General features: G+C 33.0%; 1 protein-coding gene across 1 annotated transcript; it reads right to left on the bottom strand.

The window, feature by feature from the left end:
• Window positions 1-739: 739 nt before the first annotated feature.
• LOC130630359 (exosome RNA helicase MTR4-like) lies at window positions 740-20,315 on the bottom strand. Its single transcript, XM_057443833.1, has 26 exons — window positions 20,077-20,315; window positions 19,680-19,743; window positions 18,544-18,606; window positions 18,250-18,362; window positions 16,818-16,878; window positions 16,462-16,575; window positions 15,926-15,958; window positions 15,711-15,768; window positions 14,270-14,394; window positions 13,840-13,938; window positions 11,643-11,745; window positions 10,948-11,085; window positions 10,548-10,627; window positions 10,092-10,304; window positions 9,303-9,428; window positions 8,920-9,070; window positions 8,228-8,400; window positions 8,078-8,149; window positions 4,331-4,465; window positions 3,898-4,008; window positions 3,036-3,322; window positions 2,611-2,676; window positions 2,349-2,454; window positions 2,124-2,180; window positions 1,225-1,387; window positions 740-931 (listed from the first exon to the last, which is right to left on the bottom strand). Exons 1-26 carry the CDS (start codon window positions 20,271-20,273, stop codon window positions 774-776), a joined length of 3,066 nt encoding a protein of 1,021 aa, XP_057299816.1. The 5' UTR covers window positions 20,274-20,315; the 3' UTR covers window positions 740-773.
• Between the last annotated feature and the right edge of the window lie 1,637 nt (window positions 20,316-21,952).

The following is a 21,952-nucleotide window of genomic DNA, read 5'->3' as shown; positions in this document are numbered from 1 at the left end:
ATTCCAATATTGATGCACGCGAGATTGTGGTTCAACTTTGAAAAAAATCCAGACCATTAAAGCGCTAAATATGCATTCAATGCCTTTAATCACATCGAGACCCATGAGCTATATTCATTTTACATGTGTTAAACGTTTTTTAATTTCTCTTGTTCTAAGCAATCTCAGTGGTAATTTACAGAATAAAAACACTAGTTGCTATGGGAGAACAGCCAAACAATTTGATATTGTCGTTTTTGTAACAACTGCTATTAATGCGAACGAGTCGAAGATAGAGAAACACAACAACAACAATAATGATGAAACGTATTTTGGTGTTTCCAAGCATATCAGAAAACAAGAAAACCTCCAAACGTCCCAACTCTCACCGCAGAAGATATAACAACGCGACAAGGACATATTTCAACAGAGAATTGTACGTGTCTACGAACAATGACCAAACACACAAGGTCAAGTACAACAATAAATATAAACTAATTCCACCGAATTTATTATTGTTACGACAAAACCCTCCACGCCTTGCAAAGGAAATACATCGTACTATAGAGACCGCTGCTGTGCCGAGACTTCCTCCCATTTATACGTCCACCGACAATTTATCACTCCAGTTAACGAATAATAACGATGTTTGTGTCAAGGACGATATACAAATGACGTCGTATGACAAATGTAAAGCTTGGCTAGAGAAATACGTCATTGACATTCCCATGAACGAATCACCGTCACAAAAAACAGATGGTGAAATATAAAACAGATTTTCTACGCATGCGCATTTACAAATACAAGCTTGCCGCGAAAACAATGTCTCTCTTGATCTTTGTGATGCCGTCTGCAAATTTGTTTTCTAGTTCAGTATTTCCGATAGCTTTAGCTGCTTGACACATTTGTCGTAATAATTCGTCAAGACGTCGCATACATCGTATCACGCTGCCTATAAATCGAAACGAATTGAATTACTTATAAAGTCATAAAAAAACAACCAGAATGTCAAGGATTGATCTTAAAAAGACACCGAATAATATTTATTATGGTATGGCAGGTAACCACTTAGTTTTCGCAGAAAATATGAAGCATGCTTAATCTGATCTTTACGGAAAGATTATGACTGCCGTCCTATTCAAATCAAGAAGTTACGTGACCGATCAGATTAACCTATTTATCGCCTAAAATGTTTTCTTGCGCGATAAATGCGACTAAGACAATGTGTAGTCTTTTTGTACTCACCTTCGAACACGTCCGTCATTTTGCAAATATCGGCAAATGTCGATCCCGTCGACCACGCGTAGACGACGTCCATCATCTGCGGTTTAAACGACTCGACATATTCGTCGACATCGATTTCCATCTTCGCTTCTTCAGACACCTTTGCTATCCTTCGAGCCGACTCCTAAAAAAAAGAAAAAAGAAAATTGTACCGGCTTATTGTCTGCTTGAATTTAGGGAGTTGCTGTAACGTGAAGCAATTACCCACAACGTTGTACATTGTAAAATTACTATATCTCGAAATACAACCCTAAGCAGTTGCAGTAATCTCCATCGAAGCCTATCCGCTGTAATATTGGTGAGGTGATTGGAAAACTTATCTACGCTATTTCTACCGCCCTTTCAACCCTAAGTAGTTATTAGTATCTCCATAGAAGCCTATCCACTGTATAGAGGTGTGGGTGCAACAAGCTACAATCACGGACAAAATTATCTACGCTGTTTCTACCGCCCTTTTAACCGCCCTTTTTACTTGTTCACAGGTTATTGGGTTCCATCCAAAACTTAATCAAATTATCTAATTATAAGGAAGTACCCTTAGGGAAGAGATTTTTTTCTTCAATTACAGATAAAGGTTTTTACAAATTTTTTGCAAGAAATAATCTTTTCGACTGCGAGGAAAGATAAATCACTAATGATACAGTGTAAACAGTGCGATTGTAATTAATGATAATTAAAGACAGTGCTCTTAAATTCGTGAGAGTTTCCTTAATGTCTTTAACCTATTTTAAGCAGTTTACTTCAAATGATCTAATAAAAGCTCAGGGGAGATTTTATCTAAAACAGTCTTCACGATTACATACTGACATTAACATACCTTTGTATGAAAAAAAAGGAGCTGGCTGTTACAGCAAGTTTACCTGCATTTGTCGAAGAGGGCCAGCCAATTCTTCGGAAAGCTTTGGGACTTCATCTCCCTGAAACAGAAAGTACAAAAAACTGAAGTCAAGCGAATAAAATTTGGGTGGGCTTTTTGTATTATTATATAAGCTGAAACGAGTTCTGAAAATGACATAAAAATAAGTGTCTAGCTATACTCTGACAGAAACTCACGCTGTAACAATGAACATAAACAAAGTCATTACCTTTTCTTGAAAGACGAAACAACTCAAAATGGCCACTATCTGGTCCACAGTTAAGTCGTTGAAAACACCGTTGAAAATCATTTCTGTAAGTAGCAATTCATCCGCGCTAAAGAAATATAAATGAAAAAATTATTCAATCAATCAGTCAAACAATGACACATCAAAAAACAAATCCGTGGAGATAGAATGCGGTTCGAATAGATACATTTTCAAAACCGAGGATAAGTACACGACAAGGATAAGTACACGTGATATAACCAACCTGCTAATCTCACATGCCACTCGTCCTTTCAGTTCGATAACATCAGCAGCAGTTGAATAACCGAGCCTACAAATAAAACAAGACATATGTTACTGTCTATGACGGAGGTGTATGATGGAGGTGTATGACGGAGGTGTATGGCGGAGGTGTATGGTGGAGGATAAAGAACCACAACAATACTAGTTTTTTTTGCCTCATTCGTGTTTTGCACTTCTTTGTTCATTTAACTTATTAATTTAAAATCATGTCCTAACGCGGGGTGAGTTCTATATTTACACCCCGGGTTATCTAAATTTGCCAGCCGTAGGTAATACAAGAGATTGGACTGTTGTCTCTCTTGATCTCTAGTTTAATATACCAATGCATAAATTGTAACAAACTTCGCCTACCACGTTAGTATTTGAGCTTTCTAAAAATACATTTACCTTCTTAGCACTCTCTTGCGACATTTCAACTCGTCCATTTGTAAAATTGTTTTCGCTTTCTTTAATTCCTTTTTCGCGGATTTTATTTCTTGCTCAATCTGTGCTTTTTTATGGCACAGGTTATAAACTGTTTCAAGATCTTTATCTTTATGCATAGCGTGTGAATAAAGACGGCTTTCTAGTGCTTCAATTTTACGCACAATTTTCTTCAAGCCGTCGTCTTTTATGTTCATATCTTCGATTGGATCTAACATTGGTAAACCATCAGGAAACCTCTTCTGTACTTCCTAGGTAAAAAAGAAGTGATCCTGATTAGAAAAGTGCATCTAAAAAATAAATGATTATGACAAAAATTAAGAAGAGTTTTTTGAAATTCATTCTCACGATGGGAGATCCTCTAAATTGGAAATCTCTGAATACCGCAAAATGTTTCAGGTAATCACCGAGCATTTAACAAGTAGCTTTTTCTGCATGTACTAATGTTCGCGCATTAACGCTAAAACTTCTTAAAAAAATATAAATTCATTGCATGCAAAAACGTTCGGGTAGATTGGTTGAAAAAAGATTATTCTCTATCTTGTTTGCAATAAAATATAGAAAAAAAATGACACATCAGGCCTGTAGCGGGAAAATTATTGTGTGCGAAAAATACACTTCTTCTTATAAGCTACAGTTGCTTCGTTTTTTGAAATATTTGAGTCTTATGTTACTTAAAAAAGCTTGTAATGCAATTAGTGCAAACGTGCTACAGACAATTATTGTATGTTCTTTACTACTACATTTCTATGTAAATGCGTGCATATTGCAGCAACAACAACAACAACAACAACAACAACAGCAACGGTAGACATAAGTTATGTACCTTTAGTGATTTATACACAGTGTGTCTTGCGTCCGAAGGTCTCAAGTCTTTTGGTAAGTATAATCGAATGCTGCTGATGGATTGCAGTAAGGAGGAGAGTACTGGCACAACCTAATCGTGACAACATATATTTTTTTGCACATAAATTCATCACCATTCACAAAAAAATCGTATTAAACTTATACGCCAGAATATAAAAACCTAACTCTATTCATACGTAAGTGAAAGGTTGTCAAATTCACATTTGACCACTGGACAAGTTGTTAAGTACGATACTGGCAAAATTTTAATTTATCCTAGACAACTTGATTCAAACATTTAAAATTAGTTAAGCATTGACAGCAACTTGTATACTCGTACCAACCGTCATTTCTACACCTTCGTAGCAGATCAGATGCATGATAAAACTCATGTAAGAAATACACCATTTTACCTGCATCTCTCCTTTACCATCTTCTTTACACGGCACCGGAACTTCGCCACCGGCTAACTTTTTTGGTGTTTTTGCGCAGTAGAGTAAAACTTCAACAACGTATATCGGTTCATCAGGAGTGGAACTTAAGGTGCTCTGGAAAAACACATAAACACCATAGAAGATCGCAGTTTTTTGGCCAGCTTTAGGGCATAACTTATTCAAGGTTGGCACTCTATTTATAGAGTCAAATTTGAGGAGATTCGAGGACATTTGATGAGAATTTGTCTACCTTTTTTGAAAATTTGAAAACATTTTCATATTTTTTTAAATTTAAGGAGATTTTAAAGGTAATAACACAAAAGAAGAACAACTTACTCCTGTACTCCTGTTAGCAATTTCTATGCATTTTAAAAATAAAAATATTATTTAACAAATCACTAGTCGATAAGGCCCGTGGAGAAATCCACTTAGGCAGAAGGACAATGGAAAAATAAGTTCTTTTAGTTGTTTTTCTGACGTCAGCAGTGCATATACAAAAAAATGTTCTTAAAATCTTACACAAAATGTCAAATATTAAATCGCATTAAATCCTCCACACAAATCTTACACAAAATAAAAAAGAACAGCTTGCAAGGTGTAAAATCTAGTTGATAAAAAGTTACAACAACGACACTCAAACATCGACACTCACAACACTAAACTCACAAAACCGACAGTAAGAAGACCGACAGTTACAACACCAACAGTCACAACACGGATAATAACAATGTCAGAAATAACGCATCTCAAATATGTATATACATCCTTTAAGTGATTATGTTGAAAACCCTCAGTATTTTATTCTGAAGTGTCAAATAGGAGGCCTCCAAGTGTAGCACAAATCAACAAAAATAAGTTTTTTACACAGTTTAAATATTGTTTTTCCCTTACGCTTATACAAAAATATGAAAAAGCCATAGTTTGGAAAACATCAAATTTAAATCTAGAAAAATCAGTCATTTCAGTTGCATACCATCCTCTCCCACAAAAATTTACACTAAATGTAAAAATCAACCAGTTAAGAACACAAAAATTTTCTCGTTTAGTTCCGTACTGCCCTTTACCAACAATTTTAAACATAAATGTCAAAAAATCAATGAGCAAAGAATAAACTTGAATCAACAAAGATTATGTGTAGAGCTTGAAACACTAATCAAAATAATGTATAGAATCAAGTACAACACTTATACAATAATACAGTAATAAAGTCAGAAATAAGACATCTCAAATATTTACTTCGTTGAAAACCTTTAATATTTCAATCAGAAGTGTCAAAAAACATTAAATTTATATCTGGAAAATTATTTATTCGATTACATACTATCCTGTTTCCCAAAAATATCTATACACAAATTGTAAAAATTAACAGGTTAAGAACACAAAAAAATTTTCCTTAGTATGATGATCTGTAGTTACCTTTACCAACCATTTTAAACGTGAATGTCAAAAATAAATAAGGAGTAAATTTGAATCAACAAAGATATTATTTTTGGAAAACAAAGTGCATATACGGTCCGTCCTCACAAAAGTAAACACAAAACGTAAAACAGATCGGTTTTTGAGGAGCACATCCAAATCAACAAAAATCAGTTCATTTAGCATGTTCTATATTGCTTTTGTCCATAAATCTTCTACAAAAAGGTTATGAAACACATCAAATTACAGAAAAATCAGGCATTTCATAAAATATAAAAAACAAAAAAGTTTTTTCATCATCACTAAACACAGTTATATATTACCACAATTATAAAAATCTTAGCAAAAACGTGAAACCATGGAATTTTCTTCCAGCAAAAATGACATCACATACAGTTTAATTCTCCCCAACAAAAGTTTATAATACGAACTATGAAAAAGCCATTAGCTTACACAACAGCCTTCAGTGGAGGCTAATTCTACAAAATTTGTGCTTTCAGTATATTTGCATGTGGTCTTTTTCCCATAAAAAAAGAAAATTTTAAAAAACAGCAGTTTGCAACACAAACAAAAACACGAACAACCTTCCTGAACCGAACGACCATCCTCTCATAAATTAAAATAAAGTCAAAAACCCATGTAAATTTTCAATCAAATGTCTACACCCCCCTGTAAAAATAACCTGCCATTTTACATGTAGGCTGACGAAAGTTAAACAGGATGTCAGAAAAAAAACAATAAAAAAAATAAACACGCACACTTTAAATTCTGGAAAAAAAAAATTCCACTTGTCATATTGCACGTGGTCCCTTTGTAAAGTTTACAGGGAATGCGAAAAGAAATATAAAATACATCTGCAAAAGTTCAAGTCTTTAAAGATTTTGTATCGTGCTCATAAAAGAAAAGACTTTAAGGAAACTAAGGTAGCTAGCTATAGATAATTAAAAAAAAGGAATAACAATATAAGTCATAGGTTAGAGCTAGCCATGGGATGAGAGGAGCAGGCATTGGAGGCCAACATTAGCTAGCTAACAGCAGCTAAGACCCCCAGTTAAATATACTTAACCTGGGAACACTTAGCTAAAACTAAAGCTAGCTATTTATGCTTAGTAAAACACATATAAAGAGAAACAATAGTAATGTAAAAATAATAACATAACAGTGAGCAGTAAGTTCAACAAACCAAAGTTTTCCGTTTGTTAGTCAGCTAACAGCTTTATGTAGCATTTTCAATTTTAGGACAAACACATTAGTTACGCACCAGGGGATACATTAATTATGCAACAAAAACATAAACAAATATGGTGGCTAGGTTTGTTTTTAAAAAAGCGCTAAAATATAAAACTTCAAGAATTTGAGGCTTTTCTTGGAAAATGCGAGTCTGCTTGCTCCAGTGACATAAAAACTAAACGTCTAAAAACATCAATGTTCTTACTATTATTGATTTTAAATCCACTTCAAACTCTAGCCTTTATTTTCTAATTATAACTTTACTACTTTACTTCTAGCTCTAGCTACCACTTCTTAATTCACTTCTTGGACTTTTCTTTCTCTGAATTACTTTTTGTACTTTTTTCAAGACGAAGGGACCGTTCTTTTTTTGTTGTTGTTTTCGGTGTCGAGGGACACCATTTTTGTACAGAAAGCCGTTAAATTTATTTCAGCAAATCAAGTTGATCCATTTTGATCACGTGATGTAAACAAAGTAAACCTGCTAGCAAAATGGATATAACTTTTTCGGAGACTTGAAAGGAAATTTCGGCTACATCAAAGGAAAATGAACACATCCACTTTGCCTGTCACAGACAGACGGACACACTTAGCGTATTATTATAAGAGATATAGTTTTGTAAATGGAAAATTAAGGATATTATAAAGTTCTTGGAATGTCTATTTTTGCAGGTTTGAGGAATTTTGAGAAGCCTTTTCGAAATTAAGGAAATTTGAGGAGTTTTGAGGTGTGACAACCCCAGAAATCTTTGTACAACTTATATCTGCGAAGAACGACCAAAAAATGCATTCTTGTGAGATTTTTGCAGATTACTATATCTATATTATAATACCCGTATACGTCTGTCCGTCCGTCTGTCTGTCATGCAAAATGGTAGTTTAGCTGCGCAGGTAGCAAGACGAACGCAATGCGGTATAAAAAGGACGGGCGAACCCGTGGATTTTTCCACGGGCTTACGACTAGTTTTCCCAAAATTTACGCAATTCATTTTTGCGGATGCTAAAGATTGGCAACTCTAGGTACATGTATTTCCAAACGAGTAACCAAAACAGATGACCTAAAACAACCAAATAATTCACCTGTTTTTGATTCGCCTTTTTTTGAAAATTTATAATCGTTCCCCACCCGAAATATTCTTCTCCATTTTGTACCTAAAAAAATGACACAGCACAAAAAAAATTAAAATCCACATTTCACCAAACTAGTTACCAGACCGTAAATCCACTTACTTCAACTAATCGACCAGGTTGTAAAAAGGGGAGTAAGTATTTAGGTTGGTGAATGTATTGCAACAGCTCTTTGCTTAGTTTTTTCAACTGCTGTCGAATTTTATAGTATCCCATCACAGAGTCTTCATTCGGTATCTCTATCATATCTCTCTGCAGTTCCAACTTTTTTACTCCTTTATAAAAAATCATTTAAAAAAATAAAAAGCTGTAGGTAAAATTAAAATGCACATTTCATACATTCATTTTCCCGGACAAAAATGGGACAATCAAGTTCCAACTTGTATCAGTGCAACAACAACATGCAGGGGCTATTTTTACGGCTGAAGAATAATATAAAGAACTATTACACATGAGAAATGTTGTAGCATCTGTCCTCAACTCGTAAGTCACATTGCATAGAACCACAACCAAATATAAACAAATTTTGGTACAGTATAACCATAGCTTATCAACTCAAATAAACGCCCCAACCTAAATAAACGCCCCCTACCACGGGACAAATGCCTCTCTCAAATAAACGTCTACCTATTTTCTCAAACCATTTTATAAATACTCCCTTATACGTCAAAGGCTATCTAGACCGTCACCATATATAGCGATCAATAACCTTACCTTGACGCGCATTCTTTTGAGTTTTATAAATATATGTGGTCACACTGAAAAAGCAAGAAAAAGAAGGTGCTCACACTTACCATCGACCATGACAGGTATTGCCGCGTAATTTTGAAATTGATAAAAGGATTTTTCTAACATATATTCCGGATTGATTTCTTCAAGTCTCAGTAGATTTAAAACCATGTTGTACGTCAACCGAAACGCACTGTTCAGTGGATCCGATTGTCCCTGGAAACGAAAATATGTTTTTTAAAACGACAACACACAACTAAAAATTGGAAAAAACACAAAAATAACGACGACGGCAACGGCAAAGTTAGCTACAGTAACACTGACAACGACAGGGACAACAACAACAACAAAAAATTAAGAGAGAACATGGATTGTTTTCCCTGGCACGTGGTCAACGCACTTTTAGTAGCATTGCGAAAAACGTTCGATGGAATCTTCAATAACTAACCTTTAGTAACGTTTTCCCAACTTCTGGTTCTAATTTTTCGTCAACAATCATAATAACAATTCCACGCTCATCTATCCCACGACGTCCAGCACGACCACTCATTTGAATGTATTCTCCACTTGTGATCTGAAACACGATGAAAATAAATTGATTTATTCAGAGAAGCATACTTTGCGCATTTTGAACAATTTTGCAAAAGATAGCCTTGTATTGTCTTTAAAAAACTTGATTCGTCTAACTTTAATATCTTAGGATATTTTTTTTCAACTTCCATTTGACCCCTTTACCTTCAGAGGATAAAAATAATGCTGGTTAATGTTTGCTAGATTTAATCTCGTGATTTAACGCCAAAATAATTGGTTTCACAAGTTTTTGCAGATGGGGTCCGTAGAAATAATTTGCCAGATTGGGGGATTCATTTCTGCAAGTCCAACAGTAAAAACAAAACTGCGACTAAATGCTTAATAGGTTTTAGCCAAAATTACCGCAAGTAATAAAGAATCGCACGATTTATTTCTGCACATATTTACCAAATTTGCAAAAATAATGCCCCGCAAAAGTTGGATCAGCATTAATTAATCCTCTTAAAAGGTAGTGAAATAACGATGTTTTCTCAGATTCCGAAAAATAACGTATCATTTTTTTCGGTTACCTTATTACGCAAATGTTTACCTAATAAAATTTTGGCCTCGCAAAAGTTCCTTCAAGTGAGACAGTTTTTAACACAAACATATTTTAAATGATGCTAAAAAAAGAAATGGATAGAAAGAAAGAACATGAAGAACACACCCAACGGTAATCTTTACCATCGAACTTTCTTGCACTTGTAAACAGCACAGTCCTGGCTGGCATGTTTAGACCTAACGCGAATGTCTCTGTGGCAAATAAGACTTTGATAAGACCTTCTGAAAATAAGATTTCAATGACTTCTTTGAGGATAGGAAGCAATCCACCATGATGTATTCCGATACCACGCTTTAAAAGTGGTAAAACATGCTCAACCTAAAAATAAGAACAGTTTTAGGTAGCTAAATTTAAAACAATTACCCTTTTAGCGAAGTTTGGAACATTATAAAAAGGTTTCAAAGGGCTTTAAAATCCTAAAATTCTAATTGGCCTCTAGAGGACACAAAAAGTCTTTAAGAGAAGCTCAGAAAAGGTTTCCTCATTAACTCAAATGCTTTCTAGTTCCAGTTCTAGTTCCACTGGACCACAAAAATTTTTTATTCTTATGCCGATATTTACCTGCGGCAATTTTTTGTCATCATCTGACAGACAGTCAATCGCATTTCGAAATACTTCTTCCACCAGTTTTTTCTCTTCACCTGCACAAAACAAAAATTCAAATTGGACTTGCACCAAGGTTAAACATTCCAAATTGTTTTCTTAAATTGATCAAAAACGTTGCATTAAATCAAAATATATCTTAACAGAATATAAAATAAGTGCCCTAAAGTTCACAAGCGGGATATTACGTCCTTAGATCCTGCACCACTTGTCGCAGCGCGCTTCGCAATGAACCCTCTGTTAAAAACGGTGTCGCCAACAATGTCGCTGCCATGTTGAAAAAAACATAGCTGATTTATCACTTATTTTTTAGTTCAATATAAACCAACAAAGAAAAATACTTGTCACACATTTTTACCTGTATTGAAATCGAGCTTGGACATTTGCAACGCATATCCTTCGCATTCCTTTTTACTGAAACTAAATATGATGACTGGTGCATAGTTTCGCTCCATAATCATCTTCACTATCTTGTACACGTTTGATCCACTCTGACCTAGATAATTAAATGTGGCTTTGTGCATAAAAAAAACCAAAAATATTTCCTTTTTCGCTTGCAAAATTGGCATGCTAGTTACATGAAGTACCTGCAAATCATAGGACTTTAACAAAATTAGTTTTTGGTAGAATTGACAGTTTCCAAATTTAGGAGAATTCAGTGATTTCTAATCTATGGGCTATAACAGACATACCATTTCATAAACAACCTTGTTAAAATGATTGTAAAAATAAAATTAAATATGCTGGCTACGAGCCTGATTTGGATTTTTTTTGGCAATTTCAAAAAGTACCTTGCAGCACCGCAAAGCTTTCTTCTTGAAACGGTTGCTATCATAAAAGCGATTTTTTACGCACAAACTATGTCACCAATTATCACTGATCTCAGTACCAATAACAGTTGAGAGATTCTACATTTTTATTCCTGGCATAAAATCAGCTTTTTTACATATGGATGTATTGACGAAAACTGATAATCAGCAAGAAAACAGAAACATTGGGAAATTTGACTAAAAGAAAAGTCGTAAAACTCTCTCAATTTAACTCACACCGTACCTTTATTATTTCCCTTCTTTGTTTTTTGTGCACTACCTTCGACGGTTGACATGTCTTGTAACACACTCATAGCTTTGTTGAAACTTCCCTCCCGAAACTCTCCCTGGTATAAAAAAATGTCGAATAAGAGAAAATAAACTATACAAATGTTTTAAAACACAATTTTATAAAATCAGCTGAAGTTGTTAGATTTACAGAATAAAAGATTTAGGATATCTAAATGTAAATTTTAAAAAAAGATTAAAGGAAGGAAAGGAAAATGCAGGGCTGATTCTATATCTCTTAAAACACCTTTCCCACGTCCATTTTGACAAAAGTGCGTGACTTATAAAAAATGCGGTAAAATAAAAAACATTTGGAATTTAAGTGGATTTTTCTGGGGACACATTTTAAGTAAAATTTGGTAAAATAAACATTTGCTTGCACATTTTGCGTTCGCTAGTTCATATTTATTCTCGTTGTAAACATGTTTAATTATATTTAAATTAGTTATTTAGTTAATTAGTTAGTTCCTACTTTTCGCATTTATAGACGTTATTTATATAGTTTTTCTTTTTTCTTAGTAACAAATTTTACGAAGTGCAAATTCAGGTGTAAGTGAAAATGCGCAAGTGTAAATAAACTAGAAGTGAGTCAATATGCGAGTATTATTAAAAAAAATACTGTCCAACTTAGCAATAGAAATTAACTACATTGAAAGGAGTAAGGTAAAGATGTGACAAGTTTAAAAAAGAGGTGACAAGTTTGAAAAAAAAGTAACAATGAAAAAACTTGTGGACAATAAAATTGTAATATTGTTATTAGTGCATTGTCAACATATTGTCTGACAGAAATAGCATTGCTAACTGTTAGTGAGCAAAATTTGGTCATCAGTCACAGGAACTGCGACTCAAAAAATTGAACCCGCCCATGTGGCAAAATGCTCACAACAAAAATAGAAAACTTCTCCATGACGCTTATATGTTGATATATTGTTCGTCATTATGGCTACTTCATAGTCAGCTGACCATAGTTCCAACTCAGATCATCAGATTTAGCAAAATCATGAAAGCTCTTTCAAGTAATTTGTCTCAGAACCTTTTACAGAACCTTCTAATCGTCCCTTTCCTTCTGTTTTTTTTTAACTTTTATCAGTAAACCACGAAGCACTTAAAGCATGCTGATGTTTTCACTCACTTGGCTTCAAACTGTTATGTAAATTTAAAATTAGAATTCCACGTGATTAAAGATGATACGGTCACCGTTGTAAAAAATGTTTAAAAACTCGAAAAACGATTCACACGCTGCAGGCACATCTAATGAAGTCCAGCGAGCTTTTTTTTCAAGCTGTAAATCTTTGTGCTCACATATAACACTCTGGAATACTATCAACATACCAGTAAAAATTCTTCCAAGAAACTTGTCAAGTAAATTGACCATTAAACTATGCAACCTTTCTGAAAGATTGACATATAGCTTCTAGCTGCATTGCATATGCCTAAATGTGTGACAATGTGTGTTCTTTTTTTATAAAATCAAAGTTATACATAAATCCAGCTTTAAAGATAAAAACTTTAGAGTAAACTGTGTCAGTGATGTCAAAAGTTTGATAATGTTAGACTCAATGAAAGGTAACATTCATTTTTTCCGAATTGCCACCACTGATATTAACTTTCTTTTTTAGTCCTGAAAATAAGCATTTTCCTGATTTTCCTAACATTCAATCTTTTTACTGACTCTGCAGAAATAATGTTAATTTTGGAATTAGAGTAAGACATTTTTTTGCATTAAGCTGGGTTAACACAACAAAAATTGTTGTAAGGGCTTGGTACTAAAATGTTTTATAACCATTTGAGGTTTAGTACAGTATAATGGTTTAAACCATGTTTGTTTAAACCACGATATCACCTGCTTTGCTCTGTTGTTTTGTCATTTGTGTTTGTATCGAAATCTTACAACGACAAAATAAATAAATAAATAAATAAATAAATAAATAAATAAATAAGCATTAAACACGAATTACAAAAGCTTCTGAAATACAAAAGTTTTAAAAAATTTAAAAATTAACGTTTGTTTTTCACAACTCAAACATAATTTTTCTTAATCTTAACACACTGGTTATAACGAGCTAAAAAATCTTGCTTAAGCTTGAAGATCATTTTAAAACCATTGTGTTGTTGATGTCAACCTAGCTTTGTTAGAAATCAACATACAAAACCTTTTCATCCACAACGAGATGTAATCCGTCACCACCTGATGGGTATATATAATGTTGAAGGGGCGTGGGTCGAAAATCTGTATACACAACATGACAGGGCTGAAAAGAAAACAAAAAATCATTGTTAATTATGCAATTGTTATTATTACGATTATTTACTTAGGATAGCCCTTTCAATTCCAATGGGTGCGAATATTAACCAGGGTTCTGAAAACAGGCTCCTGCTGTATAGAAGGCTCCAATTTTAGCTATGGAAGTCATGCAACCACTCAACTAGAAAACAGCTTAAAACGTCAATCCTACATTCATGCTGAATGCTGCATAACTTAACTGGGGATTAAACATATGAATTTCTGTACGGAGACTATACGTTCTTCCACAAGGCCACAAGTTAATCACACACACACACAAAAAATCAGTTACAACTTACCTGGCTATGTATATAGGCAATCCATTCTGCAAACTGTCTGGCATTGTGAATTGTGGCTGATAAAAACACATGTCTAACATTGTCGGGAAGTAGGATTATCGTCTCTTCCCATACAACGCCTCTCTCTAAGGAGACAAATACAAAATTCATAATCATGGCATTACCTTAGCATGAACATTTTTAGTGCTGCTTCAACAAGTTGAAAAATGCAATACAATTTTTTTGTATCGCTTCCAGCATCTTTTTGACTCGCCATCCCAATGCAAAAGAGGTAGAAAAACAAAACACATAAAAAACATAGGAAAAATATTACTAAATTTTAACCCTATTTGGTATGGGCTTCTTTGACCCTTGTAAGTATGGGGGGGGCATAAAGTGCCTGTGGGCTGGAACTTTTGTTCAGTTTGGTTTTAAGTGACAAAACTTGGTACAAAGAACCATCAATATGTTGTGACTTAATTAGTGACAAAATATTTAGATTGACATGTCATCACAAGAAGTGATGACGTTATAATAAGACAATGGTTGAAGAAAATATGTCTTTCTTGGAAATTCTCGTTTTTTTCTTTTTCTTTTTTAAAACTATTTACAGTACTAGTCATTAAAAAGTAATATAAGAATGTAAGATATTATTACGAACATTAACAGGTGGTATAAAGACAAAGGATTTCTCTAAGGAGAAAATGGAAATCGATCAGAAACCAAATCTTCAAGAATCATTTTTCAAAAATCTATATTTGAGAACCTTAGTGTTAGTAGCTGTCATGGAATAAAACTTGGTATATCTATTAGCACTTACGTCAGTAGCTACTCAATAAAGACAATTCGGATTGAAATGGGACAAAATGACCTATGATGTCATCATATGACAATAGAAATAGAGCAATAGGAAATTACAACCATTCCGGGCTGTAAATTACCAATATTCCGGTCTGCAAATTACACAATATGCATGTCAATATTGTATGATGACTTTTGTTACTATCACATACATAATCACATATTCATACAACTGGTTAGTTTAGAAAGCATTTATTTTTAGCACTACATTAAAAAAGTTGATATGACCACCTGTCAAAAAGGACAAAGTGACATTGACAGGACAATTTTTGGAAATATTTTTTTTTATTTTCCGAAAGTCCAATAAAAGTTAGGAAAAGTCATAAAATTTCAGGTAATTTCATCCAGTAATTAATAAGTTATTAGACTTTGAAAATGCAGTGGGCACTTTATGCCCCCTTCCCCCCCATACCAAATAGGGTTAAGTACAATGAATATATTAAAACTTTGTATGAATTTAATTTTACAGACAACAAATATTTCAACATTTCATATGGATTTAATTTCACATTTTTTTCAAAACTGTAAACACTGCAAAATTTGATGCAAACACAACTTTACTGTAGGTATTGCAAAAATAACTCTTCTTTCGAAAACTCACCTTTATCTCTCATATAATGGATTTCATCAAAAACAACCCAAGCAACCTCCCTCATTATCTAGTGCAACAAATAGTAAAAAATAAAAAAATAGAAGGGTATCTAAATATTACTATTATAAAGTCCAAAATTGAGAACTATGATTCTTTTAAGAATTGACTTTCTTAAGCTTAGATGATTGCACCATTTATAATAGTGATCAAATTTGTTGCCATACCTCAGAACCTCTGTACAACATGCTCCTTAAAATCTAAAAAAAATTCACTAATTTAATGACCTATACAAGTTAAAATTTTAGTAAATTATCAATGTTCTGGAAATCATTGTTTTTAATATCCAATGCTTGATCGAAGGCTTTACTAAAGTCAACTATACTAAGGGATTACATGAAGTATTTGGATAAAAATATGTTTTGAGTGTCAAGAAATCATCTCAGAGTGTATTTGTTGGATGATTTGCCTATTTAAACATCAAAAGTAATTTAAATTTGTCCACTAAGATGAAAGCATTTCCAGATAACCAAACTATCCAGTCCTGCTAAATTACGGATAGCTTCATATAAAGATTTTTCCGGAGTAGTGTGAATATAGAAAGAGATCATGAAAAAATAAGGATTACTCTATGAGAAATCTTCGCGTGAGTAATATTTAAGAAAAGCTTAAATCTAGATGTTTGATTATAGAAATGCTTTTATTTTAGTGAAGACGTTTAAATTAATCACAAAACTCATTTAATGTTAAGACTACTACTTACCTCCGTTGTCATTATAATCACACTGGCACTTGGGTTTATTGTCACATCACCAGTCATCAAACCAACATCTTGGAATTCTTCATACATCTCTCTATACTTCTGGTTACTTAATGCCTAGTAAAACAAAAGAGTTATTGATTCTATTGTGTTCTTTGACGAGCATGTTTCTTTATGAAAAACAACACATTTACTTTTTACTCAGGCGACACATGAACCTCTTGCACTTTCTGAAAAATTAGATTATTATAACACAAGTTTTCAGTTTAAGAAAGAGCAGCATTTATTCTCTTCTTCATGTCAGATTGGTCATAAAACCATCAAATTTCAGTTTATTTCATCAAAACATTACTACTGACCTTAATAGGTGTTGTGTAGATAACTCTTTGTCGTTTTTTAAGAGACATAGCAATAGCATACCTAAAATATATTAAAAGAAAATCATATATTTTATTTGCTTTCAGAACATTAACTATAATACCTTGACTAAGTTCAAATAAGAAATAGGCACCCTAAATAAGCTCTAGAATAGTTTACCTGAGTTTAGTACAATACTTGTTTTAGAGAGAAAAACATTCTATTTCTTAGTTTAATCACCGGAATGCAACAATATCATATTCGTCAGGCTTGAAAACATTTTTGAAGAAAAATAAGATAAAGATAAAAAAAATCTTTGAAAAGCACCGAATATTATTTTAAGAAATGTTCTTTATGATCTATCGTTACTGTTGTCATTACTAGCCACTGTTCCACTTTCCCTAAATTAATTTACACATAAATATTGTTTATATTTAAGTAGTCACAATGATTAATTACTGACTGCACACATAACATTTTGTTATCTGGGTTGAAATGTTGGAACTTGTACCACGCTTGTTCAATACGTCAAAATAGCAGCCACTGCTGTGGACAGGGACCAAGAAAATTTTTTACTTTTTTTATTATTTTTTTATGTTTTGGGAGCACTCGCGCGAACAAAATTATCAAAGCTTTGAGGGCGCCTGGTTGCTTTTTTCTTTTGATAGGCCTGTCACCTATTTTTATTTTTATTCCACACAAGATAGCACAGGCCCTGGTTTGATTTTAACCTAATCCTGTCTTATCATCACACAAAGCCCTGTAAAACAGTGCAAATCAAATTGAATTTGGGTGCAAAATATTGGTGTTTAATAGTGGTTACCATTATGGTATTTAACCTGTATTACCCTCTGCCAGTAGACTGTCTTACAATAAAAAACACAAAAAAAACTAAACACTGAAATTGGCATTTAGAATTTGTAAATACACTGGTAATTGCACAATGGAATACGCAATGAAAGGTAGGTAAAATTTATTATTTGTTTTTTAAATTTTTAGTGTCTTTATTTAAATGAGATTATCCAACAGTACTACATTCAAACATTTTATATAGCAAAAATTGCTAATATAAAACGTCATTTGCTTGCTTTATGACTGCAAACTTGTGTTTTTTGTCTTGTCTTATGCTTCGTGTCTTGGCAGTAAGCTCTTTACTATTGCAAATTGTTATATGTGTTTTTACTGCTTTTCACGCTTATTGCTATCCAAGCCTTATCCAAGTTTATCTTTATCTTATCCAAATTTGCTTTTCACAGGGGACAAAAGGAAGTCAAATATAAAAAGACAATGCGTGTTAAGTTAATGAAATATATATCAGAAAATTATTTTCTACATGGTGCCAATCGAATTAGAACAAAGGTAGTTGTTATGTGCAATGGAAAGGAGCAAGGAAATGAATTGCTTTTTAGTCAGCAATTTCAAAATATAACTTACTCAGCAATCACCGTCTTTCCTGCTGATGTGTGAGCTGACACCAACACTGACTGGTTATTATCAAGACATTTGATTGCTTCTTGTTGAAAAGGATCGAGAATAAATGGATATGTCTAAAAATAAATAATTGTAGTGGAACTTGTTATACATACATACTTATATAAAATTTGGATCATAAGGGTGAGAACTGTCTATCATAGTTTTAGAAGAGAATCTGCTACCAAAAACATGTCTATGCACACACAGAGCATGATTGATACATTACAAGAGAAAAAAATAAGAAAAAGTGTTTACCTTTGCAGGTTTATCTGGTTTGTAACTCAACGGTTGATAATCAAATCCGCCTGGTACTGCTACCTAATATGATAAGAGACTAGCACATACCATTTTGAATATAAGAATTACTAGTTTAAAGAATCACAAAAAAGGTGGAGTAATATTTTTGATGTATTTTTTGATGTTTTCCCTCTATACCAGGTCTAAATATAGGTAAATATAGTGTACTGATGTAAATACCCCTAGAAATTTAGAGTCTTTTTTTTCTCTGAATTTTACTCTTAAGATCCAAAGTTATATAATAGGATAATATTTGTAGGATAATATTTGTGTGCACTTCCCACAACGTGAAAACTTATTTCACTGTACTCACTCCTTGGCATAAGTTTAATGGATTAAGTTTAATGGACTAGCTTCTTATATTATCGGGCAGAATAACCTAAGACCAATATTCAGGTGAGCAGACAACAAAAGAAAAAACCCTAAAAATGGTTTTATTAAAAACATATATCAAAGGCAGGAAATATTGAGTTTGAACTTTTAAGGTAAACTACACTAAAAACCCAGCTCATTGACCCTAGCATGATATGTGGCTGCCATATATTGACGCTATGATGCAGAACTTTTTTAAAAGTGAATTTAGCATTAACGTGCAAATTCAAAGTCATTTTAAGTGTGCATTCAGAATAAATTGGACAGTTTTTAGATGACCCAAACAGTCCATTTTGTTTAACATTTTTTTCCTTCGATGCCTATCATGGTAACCCCCCCTTCCCTATTCCTCCGAGTAGGCACTATATCATTGCCCCAAAATCAATTTTACTTCTTAAAGGCTGGGTTTAAGACTTGTTTCTCAACTTTTCAAATATTAGGAAGTTGCATAGCAATTGCTTAGCCTCAGTTCTTAGCAAATCAGCTTTAAAAATGTATAATGTAAAATGGAATCAGCTAAAGTAGATCCTTTCTATGAGTAGTAAATTTCAAAAACAAAATATCAGAACTTTTTCCAACAAATTAACTAAAAATTCCAGGATAGTGTTCAAAATTTTGACAAAACAGTTGAATTAACAGCTGTAACAATATGGTTTAAAAATAAAGGGGTGCTGGCCACCCCGTAAAAATTTTAATATTTTAACAAAAATTAATAAATGTACCTCATGTGTACATGATTCAGCGGTGCTCAAATGTAAAACTTCAATCTGTGGCATTGCAACATCACTAAATTTGAATTTAAATACACAAATATGTTAACATATATGTATTGCCATACCTAAATGGCCCTGTATATATAGCAGAAGATAGAAAGTCGGTTAAAGATTAGAAAGTTAGGACAAACAATAACTGGATTGTTGGAAAGCTATAAAGTAAGACAGAAAAGTGGTTGGTTTACATCAGAAAGTGTGTAAGAAAGAGTATCAGAGAAAATAGTACTGGGGAAGGAAAAAAATAAAAACTTATTTTCTATTGTTTCTTAAACAAATAATTCCAAGATAATTCATACTTCAAAATTCATGAAGCAAAAATTAGACAAATCAATGTGCAAACAATAACCTGTCGTCAGTCTTGGTTTTCTTTAAAGGTGTTATTTCATTGTCATCTGCTCCAGGCTCTGCAATTTTCTGTTTTTTACTGGTTGAATCATTATCAGGTTCAATTGTACGTTTTTTCGTTGGCTTGATGCTAATGTTATCATCGTCATCATCAGGTTTCTGTTCAAATACCGAAAAGAGATCCCCTTCGAAATCCATTATGTTTATATATGCCTATTATAAAATAAAAAAGTATGTTAGCCACAAATTTGCAAAGACCCTTAGGCCCAGATTAAGAAATTCTGAGGCAAACATAACAAAGGAGCATGGTGAATGAGACAATGCAGATGAGACAATGTCTTGGGGTGGGGTGCTTCAGCCGTGGTTGAAACCCTTGAAAGTTTTGCTATTATGTGACTTGAGAATGACTATTGTGACCAACTCCTTCAATCTGTCTTTCACAGCAATTTGAGTCTATGTGCTAACCATCACACAAATAATGTCCATGATTTCGACTCCCTTACTTAAGGATTATAAAAAGATAAAAAAACATATGCAAAAAAAAAAAATATATATATATATATATAATATTTATAGGGGTGTGTAAAGTATGATGATTTTCTATGCTTTGTGCGGGCAGTTTGATTGTTATTTGCAACTAAATATGGAAAATTTTGAGTCTACTACAGACCAAATTTATACATTTTAGAACAAAATATGGCAATTTCTAAGCTTTATATGGCCATGTAATCATCATTTTTTTAAATGAAACACAGCGACTTTTAACCTCCACAAAACTGTGTTATTATCAACTTGCTAAAAATTAAAAACTAGTTCATGAAGTAAGTTTTTATATAAATTAAATATTGTTATTGCAGATTGTTGCATACGTCTCCTTTCTGTCTATATAAAAAAGAAAACGCTTCAAAATATTTCAATGTTCCGAAGATGCATTATTATTGCAACATACACAAAATTCACAAGAGTTGCAAGTATATAAACTTTATGTTTTATTTCTTAGTTTGTTGATACTTTTATTATTTCCTTACGCATTTTTTATTGCAGGTCTTTGCTTAGAAAAACATAATCTGGTAAAAATTAACATTGTATTTCACTCCAATGAAAGCAAAATTTGCCAACAACAGCAAAAATTTAATTAAAAGTGCTGTTGCTATAATTTTTAGATTCTAGATAATTTTTAGGCCTTGGGCCTGGTATTGTCTTTTGTTTTTGAATATAAAGGCAACCCACATCAATTTGTGAAGTTTGGCAAAGTGATCAAAAGAAAGCTGAGAATTTCATTGAAAAAGTTAAGCAAACTGGCACTTTTGTGGCTAATCATTTGAACATTCATGTTACTTTCAATGAAATAATTTTACCAAATAAATTTGTATCAAAGAAGAAGGAAATAGCATTAAGCATTCCTAAACATGTGTAATAACTTTATTATGGGTTGAATTCTAAGCCATTTCTATTTCTATACTATATTTTCTATCTTGAAAGGTGTACATAGCAATGAAAAACTGAAATTGCGTTGTTGTGATGATAGACGTGTTTGCCAAATCGCGTGACTAATTGCATTTGCAATATATACATTAAAATTATGCTGGATGAAAACAAACCTATAGCTTGTAGGGAAAAAAATAAAAACAAGGAAATAAAGTAAATTGAGTTAAAAGGTAGGTTGTATGAGGCCTGTGTAAGAGTGTTATGTTTTACGGAAGTGAGACATGGGCAGTGAAGCAGGAAGATCTTGACCGTTTAGAAAGGAATGATATGAGAATGGTTAGGTGGATGTGTAACGCCAGTCTGAGAGACAGAAGAGTTCAGATGAGCTAAGAAGCAGCTAAGTATATATTCCATAGAATTAAAGATGTTATCCAGATAAAAAGATTGAA

The sequence above is a fragment of the Hydractinia symbiolongicarpus genome, chromosome 2 (genome assembly GCF_029227915.1).
Source record: "Hydractinia symbiolongicarpus strain clone_291-10 chromosome 2, HSymV2.1, whole genome shotgun sequence".
Taxonomy (NCBI): Eukaryota; Metazoa; Cnidaria; class Hydrozoa; order Anthoathecata; family Hydractiniidae; genus Hydractinia; species Hydractinia symbiolongicarpus.
This window is presented reverse-complemented; position numbering and strand designations above follow the sequence as displayed.

What these genes read in the sequence shown, in the direction of transcription:
- LOC130630359 (XM_057443833.1), bottom strand. Translation starts at nt 20,273, where the DNA reads ATGGATTTCGAAGGGGATCTCTTTTCGGTATTTGAACAGAAACCTGAT. An exon ending in CTGAATCATGTACACATGAG is followed by an intron (nt 18,607 to 19,679) that starts GTACATTTATTA and finishes TTATCATATTAG; the next exon opens with GTAGCAGTACCAGGCGGATT. An exon ending in TTGGGAAAACGTTACTAAAG is followed by an intron (nt 9,071 to 9,302) that starts GTTAGTTATTGA and finishes TTTCGTTTCCAG; the next exon opens with GGACAATCGGATCCACTGAA.